This window comes from Sinocyclocheilus rhinocerous, unplaced genomic scaffold (genome assembly GCF_001515625.1).
Source record: "Sinocyclocheilus rhinocerous isolate Xijiao unplaced genomic scaffold, SAMN03320098_v1.1 scaffold541, whole genome shotgun sequence".
In the NCBI taxonomy this organism is placed as follows: domain Eukaryota; kingdom Metazoa; phylum Chordata; class Actinopteri; order Cypriniformes; family Cyprinidae; genus Sinocyclocheilus; species Sinocyclocheilus rhinocerous.
In genome coordinates this window covers 2,484,348-2,505,058 of record NW_015658519.1, presented here as the reverse complement: position 1 = coordinate 2,505,058, position 20,711 = coordinate 2,484,348, and the positions used below count along the sequence as shown (strand labels likewise).

The window sequence follows — 20,711 nt, the reverse complement described above, 5'->3', positions numbered from 1 at the left end:
TGTCAAAAAAATTAAAACCAAAACTCACAAATTAATGCAAAATCTAAAAAAGGAGAGATATGTGTGATGCAAAAATGTGTAGAAATATTAAGGCAATAACTTTTAGAGCAGCATGGGATAGTAACATTTGCAAATGTGCCAAGTCTGACAGCAAAAAAAAAAAAAAAAAAAACACCACCAGATGATAAAGCTGGCAACGTAATAAAAGGGTCTCATTCATCATATTCCAGAAAATGCCATGCTTACCCTTAAAGCATCTATTACACTAATCATGCTGCTCTACTCTAAATGAGTGAATGAGAGAATTTTTTTAATGCCTTTTTAAATGGCTAAAAGAAAAAGACTCCTAAATATGACATAAGAAGAAAGAGAGAGCGAGACAGAGATATCTGGTCTGCATGGGCAAGAGAATGAGGCAAGGTCTGGACAGACACTAGGGAAGTAAAAGCTCACCTTGCTCTCACTGAGACTGCTGCTCACCTGGCTGTACTGCCTGTTGAAGGTGTGCATGAGCAGTCGCACACACTGAAAAGAGAAAAAAATTTAGGAAAAGGGAATAAAATACATAAAGTAACAATATAAAGAGTTTTAGCATTTCAGAGTGGTGGTTTTCAATTTAGTAAAATAACAGTTAACAGTAATAAAAATTTATGGCTTAATCTCACCAGGACCAAATTTTAACATATGGACATCGTGATTTGAAAAACTAAATGTGTCTCTATTAACTTCACACAGAATCTGAAATAATATATTGCAATGATTCTGTTTTTTTTTCTATTAAAATGCCAGTCTTATTTATTTATTGTTGTATGGCAACACTGAAAAGAAAAAAAAAAAAAAAAAAGTAGGAAAATGCAATAAAATACATAAATTAGCAACATAAAAAGTTTTAGCATTTCAGAGTGGTGGTTTTCAATTTAATAAGAGCAGTTAACAGTAATAATGTATGACGTAAACTCACCAGGTCCAAATTTTAACATAGGGACATGAACAACATGATTTGAAAAACTGAATGCGTCTCTATTAGCTTCACACAGAATTTCAAATAATATATTGCAATGTTTCTTTTTTTTCTATTGAAATGAGTCTTATTTTTATTTATTTGTATTTTTTTTATTATTGTTGGCATGGCAAACAATTCATTAAGGTATCTGAATATTTTTTAGAATGGAGTTTATTGTAAGTAAAAAATTAAATAAGAAAACATAATAGGTCTGAATATTGAGCCTTGTGGTACTCCTTAACAAAATGGCAAATTCTTATTCATTATAACTATTTGAGAAGCAACTGTGTAAAATAAACTTATAAGAATATATCTTGAATTAATTGTAATTTGTCTACCCAATTGGCTTTTTCTGTCTTTGTTTGTTAGTTTGTTTTGAACAAAATTTTATTTATACATATTTATCCATTAAGTATGTAAATTTAATTAATGTAAATTCATTAAATTATTAAAGATATCTTATCTGAAAACAAGTAAATTTATCTTGTCTTAAGGATGATATTTTTACACTGGACTCGACAGTTGTCGCATCGTGCCACGCCGCAACAGGTAAAGTCTGTCCACACTGGATGCGACAAAGCGACCATTAAAAATCATTTGAACTTAATGTCAGTATGTCATAAATATAACGCGGAATCAGTTTACTGTCGCGCCACACCACATCCAGTGTAGACAGCATAATAGGTTCTATTTTATTTTGTCACATTGCGCCGCTCCGCTCGCGTCCGGTGTAGACACAGTGTTACTGAAAACAGTACTAATTAAGATTTTTGCTGATTTGTTTTTGTGCAATATACTGAATATATTATATTTTGTTTGATTTTGTCAAACTGGACTTGGTGGGAATAGGCTATCACTGTCATGTTATGTGGATATAAAGCGGCAACATTTACCTTGGCAGCCAGCTCCCTCTGCCTCTCGTTGGGACTGTCCAGACCCAGACTGACTACTGGGTTGATCATGGGGCTGGAGGCCTTAGGTGAGTCCATCAGGTCTTTGCCACAGAAAGAGTCCTGTCCCAGCAGCAGAGATGCTTCCAGCTTCTCTCTCAGCAGAAGGTAATGCCTGGTCTTCTCCACCTGTAAGCAAACACCTCACAATCATTTACTTGACTAAAGACAAAAATCAGACTATAGCCAAAAATAAAAGCCCTTAAACATTCAGATGGACCATATTTTACCTCTTGTAGAAGGCTAAGTTTCTCCAGCTCCCACTGGTGGTCCAGGATGAGGCTGTCACTGCGGGGCCTCCAACCCGCAAGGTTCTCCTCTCCACGCACATACGCCACTGAGGTGTCCAGCACCCGTCTGCGCCTCCTTTGCATACCTGCACCATCATGGCAAAACAACAAAATGAATCAAACAACTGGGTTAAATCTGCACATTTATGTGATAAAGATAATTTGTACATTTGCATTTGTACATGATAACTTACCAGGACTTCCAATGTCAGCCAAATGGCAAAGGCTTAATTCATACACTCCAGTCACACGGTTACTGAGACAGGAAAGACAGACCAATTACAATGATAGTCCAAGTGAAAAACTGTTTTTAGATATCAAGTCCTGAGCATTAAAGATTAGAAATAGTGCATTGATTAACTCAATCTATTTACTTGACTGCAAAAAGAGGCCAGCAAACTTTCCTCACCTCTCAGAGGGCCTAAAGGCACCAGTGCTGAAAAGGTTTCGAATGGAACGTGACGCAGGAAGTTTAGCATCTCTCGAGTAGAACACCATGCAAAAGTCCTTAGTGATGACAGTGGGCTGAGTGCAGTTCTCCATCTAAACATTACAGCAGCAAGTTAGTGGACCATCATATAATCAAATTCAAAGCAAATTCAAACTTCTGACTGTGTAGCTTGAATTTACCGTTACAGTACTTGGTTTATACTGCTTCTGATTAGTTCCAATATCTCCCACATTAATAAAATGTCATAATCTGATCACTTTAGTTTGAAAGAGTCTTCCTCACCTCAAGATAGGCAGAGAGGGTGATGTAAATTTTCTCTCCATATGGAGTGACACGATTCAGCAGGAGGGAGTTGTGCATGGAGCTGTCCCATGCGGCCTCAAAGCGGTAAAATGTCCTGAAAGGTTGCAAACAGCTTTGAGAATTATATCACTGCTTATATTTTTCCCTTTATTTGTACAGGTTTGAAAATGTAAGGTGGGTTGCAACAATGACAACAACAAATAATAAATTAATTTAAAAACCTGTATGCTTAAGGAAAAAAACATACCTATGGTCAATTCCCAATGACACTCTGACAGGACACAATAAAGAAACTACCATGTTAGTAAATTAAAATTTTGGTAACTTACTAATTTTAATTATGTCAATAAATAATTAGAATATAAAAAATATAATTACATTTAAATACATATATGAATTAGTTATGAGGTTTTAGTGTTGTTAGCACTCATTTTAATTAATATTAATAATTAAGAGTAATGGATTAATAAATATTACTTAAATTGACATATATAATATATACATAATACAAATGTAACTCTGGACCACAACAACATAGGGGTCAAAGTGAGATTTATACATCATCTGAAAGCTGAATAAATAAAATCATCTGAAAGCTTTCCTTTGATGTATGGTTTGTTAGAATAGGATAACATTTGGCCGAGATACAACTATTTGCAAATCTGGAATCTGAGGGTGCAAAACAATCAAAAAATTGAGAGAATTGCCTTTAAAGTTGTCCAAATTAAGTCCTTAGCAATGCATATTACTAATCAAAAATTAAGTTTAAAAGAAAAATCAATAATTTTGACTCATACAATGTATTGTTGGCAATTGCAGATGTTGTATAAATCTCAATTTCGAAAAATTGACCCATATGACTGGTTTTGTGGTCCAGGGTCACAAATAATCTGAATATATGTCATTCGTGTAAATACTTTGTTATTGCTAACATTGCGGTTTTATTATGACACAGTAGTCATATTGCAATTAGCAAAAACAGCTTTTAAAAGCATTCTGTTATTGAGAGGTACTGGAGGAAGGATCAGTGGTGTACCTGTCATCATAAGATGGTCGTATGTAGCCTGAAGACAGGATGTTGAGGGACAGGATGTTGGGGTCGATGATAGTCTCATCCGCCTCGGGTGTGTTACGGATACGCCCTAAAAAAGAACAGAAGAAATGCTGAGTCGTCTGAAACTCTGCCTGAACATTCACCATAACATCTCCATTTGTCCTCTATGCCAGTTAGCACTTAATGTGATGGAAGCCAGAGATTCTGATAAACTATTTTTGAGAGAGAAAAAAAATAGCACTAACCTATGACGAGCTCTTTAACCTCCTTCCACTCAATATCATTGCCAGTTTCATGGGCAATAGTCACTGTAATTCTTCTTTGGATGCCCTGCGATAAATATGTCAAAGGTGAACATTCAAAATCCTCAATTTTTATCTCAATTTACACTAAAGTTTAAACTTTTGGGGTCTGTAAAAACCTTTTTTTTCCTCAGGAATTAATACCTTTATTCAGAAAGGAAATATTAAAGTAATCAAAAGTGACAGTAAAGATATTTATAATGTTACAAAAGTAATGTTACAAACTATTTTAAATAAATTTATCAAAGAATCCTGACCAAATGTATCACGGTTTCCACAAAATATTAAGCAACACCATGTTTTTTTAATTTTTTTTTTATATGGATAACAATTAAAATGTTTCTTGAACACCAAATAAGCATATTAGAATGATTTCTGAAGTATTATGTGACACAGAAGACAGGAGTAATGGCTGCTGAAAATTCAGCTTTGCCATAACAGGAAAAATTACATTTTAATGTACAAAAATGGAAAACAAATATTATTGTAATAATATAGTTCACAATTTAACTGTTTATACTTTATTATTTTTTATCAAATAAATGGTGAGCATTAAAGACTTATTTCTAAAACATTCATAAATTTTAGCAACCCCCAACTTTTACCATTTAATGGGTTGATAGGGACAGATGGATTCATGTTTACCTGGTGCAACAGGAATGTACCGTGGCAGGGCATTCCACCCCTGTGATCAACAACAGCTGGGATGTAGCTAAAAAAAGTACACAAACAGGTACATGGGTTACATTATATACGAATAACCTACCATACATACAAGCTTCAATTAGTAACTTACTAGGAACTGATATACCACAATGTGTTTATCAGATACTCACTCTCCGTTGGCCTCCAGCTCACAGATCTCAAAGAATGCCATAAGGTCATATTTGCAGTGACAGGGGCCAGCGGTTGAGCGTGTCAGCGTACTCAGTTTAGTGGCGGGCACTGGGGGGAAACAGAGGCAGAGTTCAGACACGGAGAGACCACAAGCACTGTACTGGTCAAGAAATGAGAAAAAACATCTCCTTACCTGGCTTTGACAAAGGCATAACTCTAGGGAACTGCCTTCTTGTTGGACGTAATGAACTATAGGGAAGGAACATTTTATTTGACATTGTAGGCGACTAAAAACTATGATAATAATAAATATAAAAAAAGTTGCTTACCTAATTAAGTCCTTACAGAGCAGAGGGAAAGGCTGTTTCTGGTAGTGGCCGAACACCTCAAAAACGATTGGCTGACTTTTGATGTATTCCACAAAAGACTTGGTGACCTCCACAGTTATCTGCAATAGTAGCAAACCGCACAAATTATTTATGTTTGATTTAACAACTAAAACATGGTTGAATTACTTCATTAGTAAATGTCACAAAGGTTGATTACATTTTGTACATGGTAGAATCCCAGTGGAGGCCCTCGGCCGGTATTCTTTAATGGCTCAGTGGAAAATGCCTCGTCATGCCTGTGAATAAAGCTGGAAAAAGACACAGGACAACTGAGATGACATTGCTTCAGAAGTCTTATGAGCATCCTGGATGAGTGTTTGCAGAGGCGTCATTCAAACAGAGGGGGCACATTGTTTTTGAGTGGCAACTTTTAAAAAATTTAGCAGCATGAAAACAATGTTCATCTAAAACACTGTGGCTGAAATGCATAATGTGCATAAGTATTTGCCTTTCAAACCCTAAAATCTGTCAGATGTACAGCACAGTTTTTATGGAAACTCCATTCGGATAATTCTATGAATGAGAAACATCTACTCACTTGAACTGGCAGAAGATATCTGCATACTCAGCAGAGATGCTAGAGGCTTGAAGCACTGTGACCCTGAAGGTGAAGTTGCTGCCGATTTTCAAATGCTCGAGTGATTTTTCCTGAGTCACATCAAGAGGACATTCCAGACCACACTTCAGAGGACTGTTAGGAATATCAGGAGAGGCTAGACACAGCAATGCATGAGAAAACAGATCAGATTAGAATACAAATACTGTCTAACTCTTGTGTAAGTCACTTATATTACCATTTACAACTACTTTAATAGTAAAAATATCACACATGATTACTAGGCAAATTATTTTATGTTGTGGCATGTAGAAATTCATCATAACGTATTGTGCAAAATTTATATCAGTCACTTATGAATAAATAAATGAGGCCACCAGTAATGTTTATTTATTTATTTATTTCAAAAAACATATTACCTGCACAGGTGTTGTTGTTGACCTCATCAGCACTGAGGCCCATCTCTGAGTTTTGTCCTTCTCCTTCTACAATGCGCAGCTCCTCTTGAGATGTGTTTGTGTGAGACATCCCACCGGTGCATGTTTCTGTCTGGAACTGAGAGAAAAACAATTCGTGATGGTGTCTCACCTTCTACAAAAACAATTTAATACCTAAAAAGCCCAACTCAACTTCTGAGATAATAACTGTGAGAATTAATTTGCCAAGACAAAACAGAATCAATTACATGAAATGAGTGACACAACCAACCTTCTCAAACTGTTGATCCTCAAATGAGATCTTGGCAGTTCCTGATTGTCTCACACCTGAGCCATAATCAGGAGCCTCTTCATCAGCTGTGACAAGAAATTAATGATTATGGCAACAATTTAAGATTTAATCATATTTAGGCTTGTACAAAACAATTCTAAACATAATCAGAGAAAGGAAGGAAGAAAATACATATATGCATACATTTAAATTTCATTCATAAAACACAAGAGAATTTACCACTGAAATATTCTGAGCCTTGTGGTACTCCTATACTATTATAAAAACGTCAAACAATACTTTATGTAATGTGATAATAATTCATGTAAAGTGATACACCATGCAGGTTAGCTCTGGAATCTGCTCAAAATAGGTTTGTGAAAGCATCATGAAGATGAACTTACCTGATATGGCTTGTACTGCCACGCGGAGGAACCCCTTGACCTCGCCTTTCTCACTTACAATAGCCACACGGTGCACTAATGGCACAGGGTACAGCAGATTACTCAGATACACAAATGCCCTATGAAGGAGAGGATGATGGGGAAAAAGGAGGAGAGCCGAAGAAAGAAGAGGGATTTGAGATGAGTTGATGGGGTGAAAAAGAAGAAAAAAGGGTTAACATTAATGGAAAAAGAAGTTTAAATGGGAAAATGTCAGTGAAGATCAACTCAGCCACACTGCCACTAGACAACACAACATCAGACACAAAAAAGCAACCAAACAAGAAGCTGCTGCAATAAAAGCCAAAAAGTCTGCGGTTCATCTGTGAATACTCTATTAGAGCCTCCATTCTATCATAATGATACAGAAAGTGATGATAGCAAGGATTTTAGTCTCAGTGGTGGTTGGTGAAAGTGTTTCAAGAACATGCATATAGAAGAGAACTGCACCACAAGCTATTTTACACTGATAATTTAGATCAGTCAGTCAAAAGTTATAATCCATAAACATAGGTGAAGATATGGAAATGCATTGTCACATCTGACTTTAATTGATGTTTCAGTAACTGATTGAAGGTTTAATTACAATTCCATGTCTCAGATATGTGTCTATGAAATCCCTGAACTAGACATCGAATAGATATCGAATGCAGGTAAGTTTGGTGACAGATTGGCCTACGTCTTGTCTACATTCAGACAAATACATTCATTGAATTCAGATCTGCCCTCTTGATCCCAATGTGTTGCTGGACGAAGCTTGACAGGCAGGGTTCAAGAGTGGCAGGAGGTGTGGCCAGAGGGGAGGAGCTTTCGACAAGATTGGTGAGGCGCAAATACAGCATGCTCAGATAAATAAAATGTTTAGTGAAAAAAAACCTCCAAATTTGGCTTGTTGGGCCAGATGCAAACTGGAAAGCAAAAAATTGAAATGACATTAACATACATGAATTTGACCCCCATCAACTTAAAAGATAAATCAAAAAGTCAACACACATCACAAATCTTGTATGTTGCATGTGCGCAGGAAAGTGAGAGTGTGGGAGCCAATCCAAAACTGTGGTACAAATTTTAGTTCTGGCATGCCTGATTGAGACTGCTGTAGTCGAAACCAGCTCTTTCATCTTGAGCACTGTTGCTTTTCAGACAAAACAATCAACCGATTTATACTGATCACAGAAACAACGGAATTCTGCAGAGGATGCTAATTTTGTTTCGGAGAAGAGCAGACAAAAAATTTATTATGCTGCCATACAATGCTGTATCTTTCAAAACAGGGCAGAATTGACGTGATTGCCATTCGCAACACTATTAATTTTGTCCTGTAGAGCCACCCATGTTCAAATGCCTTCAAATGTATAAAGTTGCCCTTTGTTACAATAAACATGCATTAGGGATCTGTCACCAGTGATCTACTGTGTTTCACAGTCAGTATCTTGACATTGCTATTCTTTTTGTTCGTTTCCTCTCATTCAGTTACTGAAAACCTCAGACAGCACTGAAATTGTGCATTTCAACACTGTATGCAACACTTATCAATGCACAAAAATGCATAAAAAATGTAAAAGGTTTGTTGTCTAAGTAAAACACATCTAAAACATACAGAAAGAGGCATTAAAACTGTCTTCAGATCAGGTCAAGAGTTTCACACTTTCAAAGTCAAATTTTGTAAGACAGACTATAAAGAAATTATTATTATTTTTACATTTTATTTATTATATTTACATTGACATATTAGAATGGCATCATAGTTTGTTTATTTATTTATTATTAAAATCTAAATTTGTATTATTATTATTATTGAATGTACCAAATTTGTTTATATTTATGTTGAAATTATACAACAGCATCAATATTGATTTACTGTTAAAATCCAAATAATAATAATAATAATTTACTATGTATTACATAATATATGCACTACATTTATTATATTATATCATATTTTCATTGACATAATAGAATGGCATCATCATTTATTTATTTATTTATAAAAAAAAATATTATTATAATACTTATTATTCTTATTGATAGTAATAATAAATGCCATCCAAGAAATTTACTTTAGAATGTAGAACACTAGAAGAAAATATGGCGGTAATGTTTGTTTATCAAAAAAAATTATTTGATTTTTTTTTAAAGCTGATTGACAAAGATGTTTTACCCGAAACCATGAGAATACATTTAGGAAATGACCAAACTGATCATTATCTTGACAATAGATATTCTAACCCCTACCAAATGCTTTTTCTGTATTTGGTGCCCTGTTAGGAAGTTCTAGTAACAGACACTCTTGTCTTTGTCTCAGTGTGAAAGAGCTAGTTTCCTCTGCCAGCATGCTCCTGAAACCTCACCAACCTTCCCACTAAACTGAACAGAGGCCAGCGGTCGTAAAAGGGGTCCTGGCCATCGCTGACACCTGGGCAGTGCTCCCCTACACCATCCTCCTCCTCCTCCTCTCTCCCAAGCTCTGAGCCAGGGTCCTCCATAAAGATCTCATCGTCCAGGTCCAACTCCTCCTCCTCGACTTTCCCATAATGCCGCTCATCGGCGAGCTCGGTTATGTCAGAGTCGGGGTCGGAGAGGGTGGGGGAGAGGGTAAGGTCACTCATGCGCTCGCTCATGCACGTGTTGAGAATGGGAGTGCTGGTGCAGCCGAAAACACGGGAACTGGGTTAGTACAACACCACACGCGCACACGCTGTTGCACACACTCGCTCACATGTACAATATGTCAGCATAAACCCAGCCATGAGCCTCCCAATTTGTGTTCAGCTAATGATCTTCTAGTGTGTTTGGTGAGGAGTGTTCAAGCTTAGCTTTAGCGTTTGAAGTGTCTGAATACTGAAAAATTAGTGCAAAACGAAAGCTGCACATAGCTCACCATTCAACTCAAAAAGTGAAGGAACCCTCATTAAAAGCACAATGCAAATCATAGGCAGTTTCCAGTCATGTACAGTGGGAATACCTGCATCCATTTAGCACTTTAGAGCATACAAACTTGACTGATCGATTACTCACCGACCAACCAGGCGAAACCATGGAAAGCGGTCATAGAAAGGGTCACCACCGGACATCATATGATCACAGTCCTCGGCTGCAGTACTGGGCACCTCTGCTGCTCGGTCATACATTTCTCTCATCAAATCCAGTCTTTGTCTGCAGAGACAATAGTACTGCATCAGCAAAATTAACAAACCACACTCTGTAGTGTTATCTGCAATGTTCTCTTTACATGCTCACCTGTTAAGCATAAACCAAAAAGACAAAGGCGGCTAACATGCATTAAACCCCATTAGCTTTAGCCTATTAGCTTTGAGATCATCAATATGCTGGTCTGGTCTGCTCCTAAAGGGTGAAATTAACTTTTACCAGCTACATGCATTTCAAATGTATAATGTTTGTCTTCTAGGAAAACAGCAAAAATACTCATGATTCATTCTACATATGGTTTATCCAAACATTTGTTTCTTTAGAATAAGAATAAGCGTCCACCTAATAGACCAATTATAGGTTTGTAAACATTCAGGATGCGCGCACATCATGGTTGCAGAAAACGCGGGAGAGATAGCCTTTACGGGTAGAGAATTTCACGGATAGGGTACAAAATAGTTAGGTTTAAAAAGATTATAAATTATATTGATTAGATGTCATTTTCAAAATGTTCTCCACATATTACAAGAGCTTGTCACCCAGCGATAAGTACTGTTATTCAACGAAATTGACGTTAGAGAGTGGGATAGTCTTACAGATCCGAAACAGGGATGACATTTTTTTGTGGGCGGGGCCTATCTGGAGGCAGAAAATGACGGTTTTCAAGTGGCAGTCTCTGGAGCCATGGAATAAAAGAATAAAAAAAAGGTAAATTTGATTTTATATTTCAAAATTCTGACTTTATTCTCGCAATTCCGAGATTATATCTCACAATTCTAATAAGGAAAAACAACTCGTCATTCTCTCTTTTCCCCTCGGCTCTTCTGGCTTTTTCCCTCAGATTTGACAAACTCACTATTTTTGAGTTAAGTCGAGTTATAAAGTCCGAATTAGGAGATATAAACTTGCATTTGCGAGAAAAAAAGACAGAATTGTGAGATAAAATAAATAAATGTTATGTAAAAATGTTAATAGTAAGGTTTAAATAAAATTTCTAATAGTATTAAGGTTTAAATAATATTTCATGCTGTAACTGTAGGGCTAATACAATACGTCCCCTATGAACAGCATATGTGAATATTATGTAGACCTATTGTTTAAATCGAATTTATGCTTTAAAAGTAGAGTAATCATAGCAGTTTTCATCCATAGTATGTCCATTTAAACGTCTGCGTTTAGCTTCAAATGGGGTCTTTGACGACAGTATTCTATAAAAATTATTTGCATTCCGATCTTGACATCAAAAGGCACAAAAATATTTTTTTCTTTTATTCCATGGATTTTACCCATTTATCTCCACTTGTTCCCAGTGTTTTTCTGCAACCACAATGCGCGCGCAGCTGCAAGTGACGTAACTGTGACGTCTACTCTGAATTGGTCTATACCACCTGCCTTTGATTAGCAATGCCAAATAATGGTTCATGACTGTTATGTAAATGTAAGGCTACTGGCCATTATTCAAGGGCTTAAGCATTGATAAGAGTAGAAAAAGTGATCTTGTTCATTTTACGGTACATGAATCAATACCTCTCCGGCTTGAAATTAGTGTTTAGGGTGTGAACAAGCTACATGCTAATCATAATTTAAAGTAGTTTGACTACAGTCAAGCTACTCATTTGAAATAATTAGTTTGCCACTACTACAGTAGTTACAAACAAAAAGTATGTAACAGATTTTTAATAGAGCAATGTCTTTTTAACAATCAGATATATCATTTAATCAGAGCAGAATCTTTCTGCTACAAAAAACAATGAGGGCTGCTGAATTGGTAGGTGAATTATTTACATGAACCGTCTGAACTAATTTACTGAAACAATTTATTTACATGAACCGTCTGAACTAATTTACTGAAACAATTTACTAAAATGCATCAGACTTCTCAATGCAGCATATGAGACAGATATTCATATGATATCAAAGCAGCATTTTTTCATGTTACACCACTTGTCATAAAAAGTAGCTTATTACCACAAAAGCGCCACCATTTTGAAAATAGCTGGGCTATAAATCCTGATCCATAACTTCAGGGCTAGACTCATTTTGTGGGCATTATGTGCATATTGTGTATGTTTAGTCTCGCTGTACCTGAGTTTATCCAGGGTCCAGTAGTGTGTGGCACCATTTTTCTGGTCCTGAACCTCTACTGCTACGATGGTGCGAGGGAACAGCCTTTTCTCCCTGTCTTTGGCTATGCTGGGGGGCAGGAGGTCAGGAGGCAGTGGGGAGTACAGTGTGTCCGTTAGTAGCACAAACTGAAACTGAACCTGCAGAGAAAAAGGGGAACAATTTATCCTACTCATTAGGCATATCCAATCATTAGGCTGACCTAAATTATTTTAGTGTACCTTCTTCTTTAGCTCCACGCTAATGGCATTAGCCTCCTTGAGGAAAATTGCATTTCCCCAGAGCAGGTCTCTGAGAGAGGTGAACTGATAGAATCGCCATTTCCGGAAAGCCCAGAGGGCCAGTTCTGTCTCTCGCTTTGTCCATGGCACTGCAGGACCAAAATATGAACCCATGTCAAATGTGATGTCTAAGAAACAACTGAACACTTCATGTTTTAAGAACATGAAGTCATGTGATAATGCATTTGATATATGGATCAGATCATACAGTACCTATGTGGTTTAAACTGTACCCACCTTCCTCTTCTGGTTCCTCCTCTTCCTCTGTGGTTTCTGGGTAATATCTGGAGTCGACCTGCCTCTGAAGAGCTTCCAGCTTACTCTCATAGTCCTAAACAAAAAATCAGTGTGAAATTTGGATTGACTGCAAGCTTCTTCGAGTTTCTACTACTCAAAGACTAATTAAGCTCTTACTAATCTTAAATGGTTTACCAGTCTCTGCTGTTCCAGAAGGTTGCTTGCTTCTTCTCTCTCCTTGCGGTACTGGTCCTCCAGCTCCTGTAACCTGTAAATGTTGTAAGCATCAGAATCAAGGCGCAAAACCTAGATACTAAATAGTCCTGCAGCGTGTTATCAGAGTTCCTCTGAAACCCTCCACCTCCCCCAGCTCCACCTATCTAGATCTGATTTTTGCTGGTTTAGGACCACAAGAGGGCTAGTGACAGAAGTGCTGCTGTACCTCTGCTCCATCTCTTGTTTCATATCAATGCCTTGTTTATCAAGTAGTTCTCTTTGGGCAAAGGCCCAGTCCACTGGCTCGACAGGTGTGTCTGCACATGGGGTCCTCTCCCTCTCTTGCCGTGCTTGCTCAGGGTCATTGAAACGGAACACGTGGCTTTTGCCCATAATGATACGGTTACCTAAGACAGATAACAGACAGGGTCAAAACATCTTACAGGCACCAAAAAAAAAGTTTTTCAACAGACTGGGATTGTTTTCAGCCTGGAAACTGAAGAGTTACCAGATCTGAGAATAGTGGGCTCTGTCACTCTCTTCCCATTAACGTAAGTCTCTGCTTCCTCACAGGGCTCCATAATCACCGTACCCTCTCCCAACGCATTTGTAGTACTTGTGAAGATACAGTGTTCGTCTTTAATGAAGTGGCCGCTCAGTACAATGTCCTGCCGACTGCTGGCATCCTCGCGGCCGACCCTGCAGGAATATATGGAGGCTATTTGTCAGAATGAAGGGAAACAGAATAGAGATACTAAAAAATTCAAAACAAGTATTGAAAATTCCATTATGATGATCATTTAATACCAAAAATATACATTTTTTAAATAAAAATTTTTAAAAAAAGGTAATAAAAATGTTCAAGTTAGTTCAGAGTGCATAACTACCTTAACAGATTCAACTTTTGATCTTAAATGTTTTAGTAAATGTTGATATTAACATCAATAAATGCTGTAGAAGTATTGTTCATTGTTAGCTCATGTTAACTAAACTAACTAATGTCTTTGTGGACAATGGTTGAAAATACTGGTTGTAAATAATCAACATTCTTACTTGGTGATTCCATCTTTAATGTAATACAACAAGCATTCCGACATCAGTGGATCTTCATTGAGGTTGACCAGGTGAGGTGTCTGAAACAGTCAAATCATAAAGAAGTGTTGACTGAAGCATATGACTTCACTAGCTTCCTGTTAGAAAACATATTTGATCTTCTAACCTTCTTTGGTGAAAAGACTCCAACGGTTCCTCCATCTTCCCTCATCGCCACACCCATTTCAGCCAAAAGTGCCTCCCTAATGAAAACAGAAGATTTTTATTTAACAAATGAAGTACACAACTTAAATATCAGACACATTTCAAGATAAAAGCCCTCTCAGGGGTCTCCAACCTTTCCATTCTAATGGCCTCAGTGCGACGAAGCTTCTCTTCCCAAGTTTCGTTGAGTTCTGCAATTATCTTCTCAGTTTCCTAATTGGAAAAGAGGTTGGCATTAAAACGATCAGCACTGGTCCTTATTAATTTATCAAACCATACATCCAATCATCCTCTCTCTCACCTTCAGCCTCTCAATGGCTTCCTCGCTTCCCGGGCTGAACATGATCCGGTCATGCAGGCTGCTGATGGAGCCAGCTCTGCTGGGCAGGGCAGAGAGAGAGGACGAGGGGCTCATCCCGGTCATGGCATTGGTCACTGTGGAGAAATCACCCCTTTGATTGACAGCCTGGATGCTATTGAGATTAGTCTTGTAATTGGACAAGTCTGGGCAACACATGGGAACGACAGGTTGGAGAGTCAAAGGAAAATTTTTGGTAAGAAAAAAGGAAAACCATGGAAGCAGAAAAGAAGGGGAAGGAGGAAGAGTAGAAAGTGTCAAACAAAGCTGAAAAGCTAATTAAAAAGGTTATAAAGCTGCAGGGCGCAGGGCAGACGGCATCAATTTGAGGACGCTGTTGTGTGTTTTTATTTTTCTACCAAATTAGAATATCAAAATTTTTTATTATTAACGGATTTTTCCCTCATGCCTCAAATTCATTGGACCATGCTTGAGATAATGAGCATGGAGATGAACTGAACACTCAATGTAATAGTGATCTGTGACTACACAGACCGCATGGATGACCACATGCCTGTGCTTCACATTGAGGCAAAACCTCTAGAGCACCTTTGGACCACCGAAGCAGCAGAGTCCAATAATAGTGTTGCCTGTCAGACTAATTAGTTTCATTTAAACTAATTAGTTGAAACTGCACAGCATAGACTTTGGTGGTCCAGAGATTCCTGCTTTGGCCATCACAGGGGTCGGCAACATTAGAAAGGGTCAATATTGGCACACACATAAAAAGGACAGAGGATTTACTGGATGATTGTTATATGGTTGTAATATTCTTTAACTGTTTATTTTAAAATGTTGAAGTCAGATTCCAAAATTACCACTCATCAAGCAAATATGAGTTAAAATAGGCTCTGGAGAGTGAATGTTGATGTGTGACGTGAACGATTCCAATAAAGGATTAATGAATGATCGCCACCAAAGCAAAAATATAAGAAAAATCATGATGTATCAAACCAAAAACTGATCCACGCAACAGTGAGTCACCTATATACATCCTGTCCTGGGAGTTACACAGTCCTGTTCACAGTGCTGCATGGGTGACACACTTTGGCACTGCTTTTTATTTATGTTTTAAAAACAATAAGGTTTTATTACCAATATAAAGCTGCTATGAAAAGATTTGTAATATACTGTAAATAAAAATAAATAAATAAATAAAAACACATTTCATGTAAAAGAAAAAACAAAAACAAAAGTTGCCGACCCCTGGGTTATCATAAGCTGTGAAGCATTTAAGGTGCCAAAATACACACATTTGAGAGCAGATATTCCAGGAGCCTGTGCCCGATATGCTGAGAAAAACAGAGAGAGAAGACAAGTCCTTCAGACACATTCCTAGAGCTTTCTGACCCACTGGTTTCTGATAATATAAGTGCAGAGAATGTTTGCTTTACTCATAGGATAACTCTCTTTACAGCATTTGAATCTGAGAGGAAATCTGTCATTTTAAGTTGACTGAGACATTGTAGCTCCACAGTTTGAAGTGCATCACAGGTGACTCACTCTCAATGATGTCTCCAAGACCCTGAGCATAAAGCAGATCCTTCAGACGTGCCACCTCTTCCTTCAGCTCACGCACCAGGCGGTTGTTGGGGTCTTCGTTGATGACGGCGTTGCAGCGGATCTGCTTGGCTCGGTCAGCGTACCTGTGACAGTGATATTGCTATTAACTATCCATGATAGCATCAGAATGTCCCAAATAGTTCAATATTCAGAACATCACCTGCTGAGGCTAATGACATCTAATGACATGGATTAAGTCTTCATAGTAATGCATAGCTATTAAAGGAATAGTTCACCCAAAAATGAAAATTCTGCCGTTAATTACTCATCCTCATGTCATTCCAAACCTGTAAGACCTTTGTTCGGAACACAAATGAAGATATTTTTGATGAAATCCGAGAGCTTTCTGACCCTGCATAGACAGCAACGAAATTGACATGTTCAAGGCCAAGAAAGGTAAGGACATCAATAGTCCATGTGACATCAGTGGTTCAAGCTTAATTTTATGAAGTTACGAGAATACTTTTTGTGTACAAAAAAAACAAAGATAACAACATGCATCGTGGTACCCTCATAAAACCGCGTCGAAGACTGATACAAAAGAGAAGTCAGTATTTTATTTTATTTTTGTTTGCACACAAAAAGTATTCTCGTAGCTTCATAACATTATGGTTGAACCACTGATGTCACACAGACTATTTTAACAATGTCCTTACTACCTTTCTGGGCCTTGAACGTGGTAGTTGCGTTGCTGTCTATGCAGGGTCAGAAAGCTCTCGGATTTCATCCAAAAAATATCTTAATTTGTGATTTGAAGATGAACGAAGGTCTGGTTTGGACAGACATGAGGGTGAGTAATTAATGACAGAATTTTCATTTTTGGGTGAACTATCCTTTTAATATACCAACATACCATTTTTAGTGTTACATGACCCTAGTTTATTAGTCTAAAGTACAGTGGTGGTTCTTACCTGAGCGTACTGAGTGTCTCATCATAGTTAATATCAGCAGGGCTCAGAGCTGCTACCATAGCTGTGCGCGAATTTCCTCCTGATAAATGAAAACCACTGTGACCTTCAGGAATCTTTTTAATGTTTTGGCACCATACCACAGTTAAACTGACCACATTGACAATATTTTATGTGATGGAGAGAAATGTTTATTGTTAAGAAGGTACAGTGTGTGCATGGTGCATAAAGCCTCATACCGAGGTTTTCCCTCAGCAGCCATGTCAGAACTGAATCTCTGTATGGAATAAAGCTCTCAACTTTCTTCTTCTTCTTGTTCTGTAGGAAGAAGAGAAGTCATGTCAATTGTCAAAGCTATAAATGCTTGATAATTAAAGAACAATTAAATGGATCCTTACCTTGTTTGGTGCAGAGTCCTATAAAACAATCAATTTTTATTTATTTATTATTATTTAGCCTTTTTTTAATTTCTTTCAAGAATATTTATATCTAGATTGAAAGAATGCTTACCACTTCAGCCAGCGCAGAGATAACTTTGCCTAGTGTTGTTAAAGATTTGTTGATATTGGCTCCTTCCTAGAAAAGGTACAAAGCACGCACATTTATGTGATGCACTCATCTGAAATGACAAATTGTCATGTAACTCTGTTGAACTCAAAGTGACCCACCTTGAGTCTAGTGCCTTTAGCTCCAGTAGAATCAGCCCTCTCACTGCCTGCCAAGTCTACCAAGCTGATTTTGCTGACCTGTTTACAAATGGAAATGTTATGTCTAAGAACGGTAAAGCGCTCTAATGCACATACCAGCAACTTCAGCAACTGTCAAACTGCCAACATCCATCAGTGAAGTTTGAACTGCAGAGAGTCTCACCTACTTTTGCACTGTAGTCTATTTCTGAAGAAACGGTCACTTTTTTCCCATATAGTGCAATACTAAACAATACCAAACGTGGAGGTCTGGTGGGAAAGGCTGCAGGAGAGAATGCGGTACCTTTTCAGATGTGTTGTCTGTGTCACTATCATGTCGTTTCTGTGTGAAGATGATGTTGAACACAGCATGGGAACGGCTGCTGGTCTCATTCATGTTAGTGGCTGCCACAGTCCTGATAACAGAAAAGTGACGCAGTGGTGAATGACTTGATTTCAGTTACATACATAAATATATAAATCTATGCTTGATTTTAGATAAATACAATTGTTCTGCAGTTTCCATTGCTTCAAAATTATGTGCAGAGATACATACACTATTGTTCAAAAGTTTGGGGTCAGTAAGATTTTTTTGAAAGAAATTCATACTTTTATTTTGCAATTATAATGTTACAAATAATTTACTGAGTGCTGAAAAAATATATATCTAAATATTTTAAAATACTTATTTGATATTGTAATAATATTTCTCAATATTACTGTTTTTATTCTATTTATGATCAAATAAATGTAGCATAGGTAGATTTTCTAAAACATTTTAAAAAATGTATCAACTCCAAACCTTTGAATGGTAGTGTAATTCAGAGGCTAACCTCTTCTGTATTCAGAAATGTGTTTCACCTTGCTTTGTTTCCAGAGTCCATCAGGTCCTGTATGTCATTGTAGGAAGTGACGGCCAGTTTTGATAGGTCCTCTACGTATGGTCCCATCAGAGGATGCTCTCGCACACGCAGATTCCCTTTGTTCTTTGGGTTCAGAAGGTCCCGCACACGCTCACAGTAGATCTCCATGTAACTGACCTGAGAAAAACAACATTTTCACTTGCTATACTGATTCTATGGTAAGAATGCATTTTATGATGCAGGTGCTGCTCTTACCTCAACCGAGTATGACATGCTGTTGTCATTATTGTCACTGATCTTGGTAAACAGGTCCTCACATAGCTGTCACAGACAGATTCAGCATTAAAAATGTGTTACTTCAAACTTGGCAGCATCTAAGTCATCTACAGTATTTGCTACAATATCAAAGACAGCGATAATGTCAGTCACAGATGGTATTATAGTGTATTACCAATGGGATGATGCCTTCTTGGTCTTTCTCTTGCTTGCCCATCATGGTATATGACTTTCCGGCCCCAGTTTGCCCATAGGCAAAGATACAGACGTTGTATCCCTCAAAAGCATGCAGAAGCATTTCCTCCCCTATGTCTTTATAAACCTGCTTTTGGCATGCAAAGTTCACATCTTCTGGCTGTTGAAGACAGAAACGCACAAAGCACAAAAGGAAATAATCATAAATGTCTCAATAACAGCCATCATGATCACAGAAGAATTAAAAATAGCAGCAGTGAGTTGCATGCAGATTCACCAGTTAATATCAAGAAACTCACCGTTGTATGTGACCAATACGAATAGTCAAAGTTGAAGCTCTTGCTCTCCTTTGGCTGTTTTGGGTTTATAATTGCTAGAAAGCAAAGAGAACATGTCTATAAGAATAAATCTATAATCTCATTAAGAAAACAACAAACTATATAAAAATATTTCCAGCCTCATTATTTCATTTCAATCATGTTCAGACCTGAAGCCTCTCATGGCAAAAGATGATACTAAAAACCTCATGATGAGAACAGAGGAACTTCACTATTCATGTATTTATACCATTCAAAACTTTGTGTTTAGTAAGACTTTTATTTAAAGAAATTAATACTTTCATTCAGCAGGGCCATACTGAATTGATTAAAGATGACAGTAAAGGCATTTATAGTATAACAGTACAAAAGATTTCCTTTAAAAATAAATACTGTTCTTTTCAGTGGTGGACAGTAACGAAGTAGTTTTACTTCGTTACTGTACTTAAGTACATTTTTCAAGTATCTGTACTAACTCACTGATTCAAATGATCCGTTTAGTGCGAGTCTCCAGTGAACTGAATTCACAAGTAAGAACCGGGAGATCTTGTGAGCGCGCACGCGTCTGATGCTGTTAAAAGTAAGTTACTAATGTCGAATTTTAATAAAGTCCAAATATTTTTATTCAACCACCTAGATAGATTACATCTGAGGGAAAAAGAAAGGATGTGATGTTCAGAACATGGTAACTACAGTAATTATCAAAGTGGGAAGTGATGCCCTCTTGGGGGAATTTGCCAGGGGTGTTTTTTACACCACAGACAAGGTTTGAGAAGAAAAAAATCATTATGAAAATCGAATTATATTTTCCTTATTACAGTATATTCATGATTTCCTTATTGGTTATTTGGGGAAAATCCCAGGTATTTTGAGCAGTAGGATTATAAAAAAAATAAATGCTAGTATAAAATTAAGTGATAAAAGTAGACTATATAAAACTGCAAAATAAACATTCATCTATATCGGTACTTTTTACTTAAGTACATAAAAAATC

General features: G+C 37.2%; 1 protein-coding gene across 10 annotated transcripts in view; it reads right to left on the bottom strand.

Moving 5' to 3' along the window:
- LOC107722550 (kinesin-like protein KIF1A) overlaps positions 1–20,711 on the bottom strand; it is a 35,127-nt gene that overhangs the window by 5,500 nt on the left and 8,916 nt on the right. For 2 of the 10 annotated variants that reach the window (XM_016530936.1, XM_016530935.1), the window contains 41 exons: positions 19,700–19,773; positions 19,381–19,560; positions 19,185–19,250; positions 18,928–19,106; positions 18,371–18,482; positions 18,049–18,126; positions 17,891–17,956; positions 17,779–17,796; positions 17,620–17,698; positions 17,384–17,462; positions 16,413–16,555; positions 14,853–15,055; positions 14,685–14,764; positions 14,514–14,589; positions 14,348–14,427; positions 13,803–13,993; positions 13,521–13,701; positions 13,274–13,346; positions 13,079–13,172; positions 12,782–12,930; positions 12,522–12,700; positions 10,305–10,442; positions 9,642–9,929; positions 7,248–7,366; positions 6,844–6,929; positions 6,555–6,690; positions 6,118–6,292; positions 5,737–5,827; positions 5,520–5,638; positions 5,384–5,439; positions 5,190–5,298; positions 4,999–5,065; positions 4,297–4,381; positions 4,034–4,139; positions 3,245–3,268; positions 2,977–3,091; positions 2,653–2,786; positions 2,438–2,499; positions 2,184–2,329; positions 1,897–2,082; positions 454–525 (listed from right to left, as the gene is read on the bottom strand). In XM_016530936.1, coding sequence (XP_016386422.1) covers positions 454–525; positions 1,897–2,082; positions 2,184–2,329; positions 2,438–2,499; positions 2,653–2,786; positions 2,977–3,091; positions 3,245–3,268; positions 4,034–4,139; positions 4,297–4,381; positions 4,999–5,065; positions 5,190–5,298; positions 5,384–5,439; positions 5,520–5,638; positions 5,737–5,827; positions 6,118–6,292; positions 6,555–6,690; positions 6,844–6,929; positions 7,248–7,366; positions 9,642–9,929; positions 10,305–10,442; positions 12,522–12,700; positions 12,782–12,930; positions 13,079–13,172; positions 13,274–13,346; positions 13,521–13,701; positions 13,803–13,993; positions 14,348–14,427; positions 14,514–14,589; positions 14,685–14,764; positions 14,853–15,055; positions 16,413–16,555; positions 17,384–17,462; positions 17,620–17,698; positions 17,779–17,796; positions 17,891–17,956; positions 18,049–18,126; positions 18,371–18,482; positions 18,928–19,106; positions 19,185–19,250; positions 19,381–19,560; positions 19,700–19,773 — 4,694 coding nt within the window. Of the gene's footprint in view, positions 1–453; positions 526–1,896; positions 2,083–2,183; positions 2,330–2,437; positions 2,500–2,652; positions 2,787–2,976; positions 3,092–3,244; positions 3,269–4,033; positions 4,140–4,296; positions 4,382–4,998; positions 5,066–5,189; positions 5,299–5,383; positions 5,440–5,519; positions 5,639–5,736; positions 5,828–6,117; positions 6,293–6,554; positions 6,691–6,843; positions 6,930–7,247; positions 7,367–9,641; positions 9,930–10,304; positions 10,443–12,521; positions 12,701–12,781; positions 12,931–13,078; positions 13,173–13,273; positions 13,347–13,520; positions 13,702–13,802; positions 13,994–14,347; positions 14,428–14,513; positions 14,590–14,684; positions 14,765–14,852; positions 15,056–16,162; positions 16,202–16,412; positions 16,556–17,383; positions 17,463–17,619; positions 17,699–17,778; positions 17,797–17,890; positions 17,957–18,048; positions 18,127–18,370; positions 18,483–18,927; positions 19,107–19,184; positions 19,251–19,380; positions 19,561–19,699; positions 19,774–20,711 lie in introns of all 10 variants that reach the window. The other 8 variants (XM_016530939.1, XM_016530938.1, XM_016530940.1 and 5 more) reach the window with 8 other exon arrangements.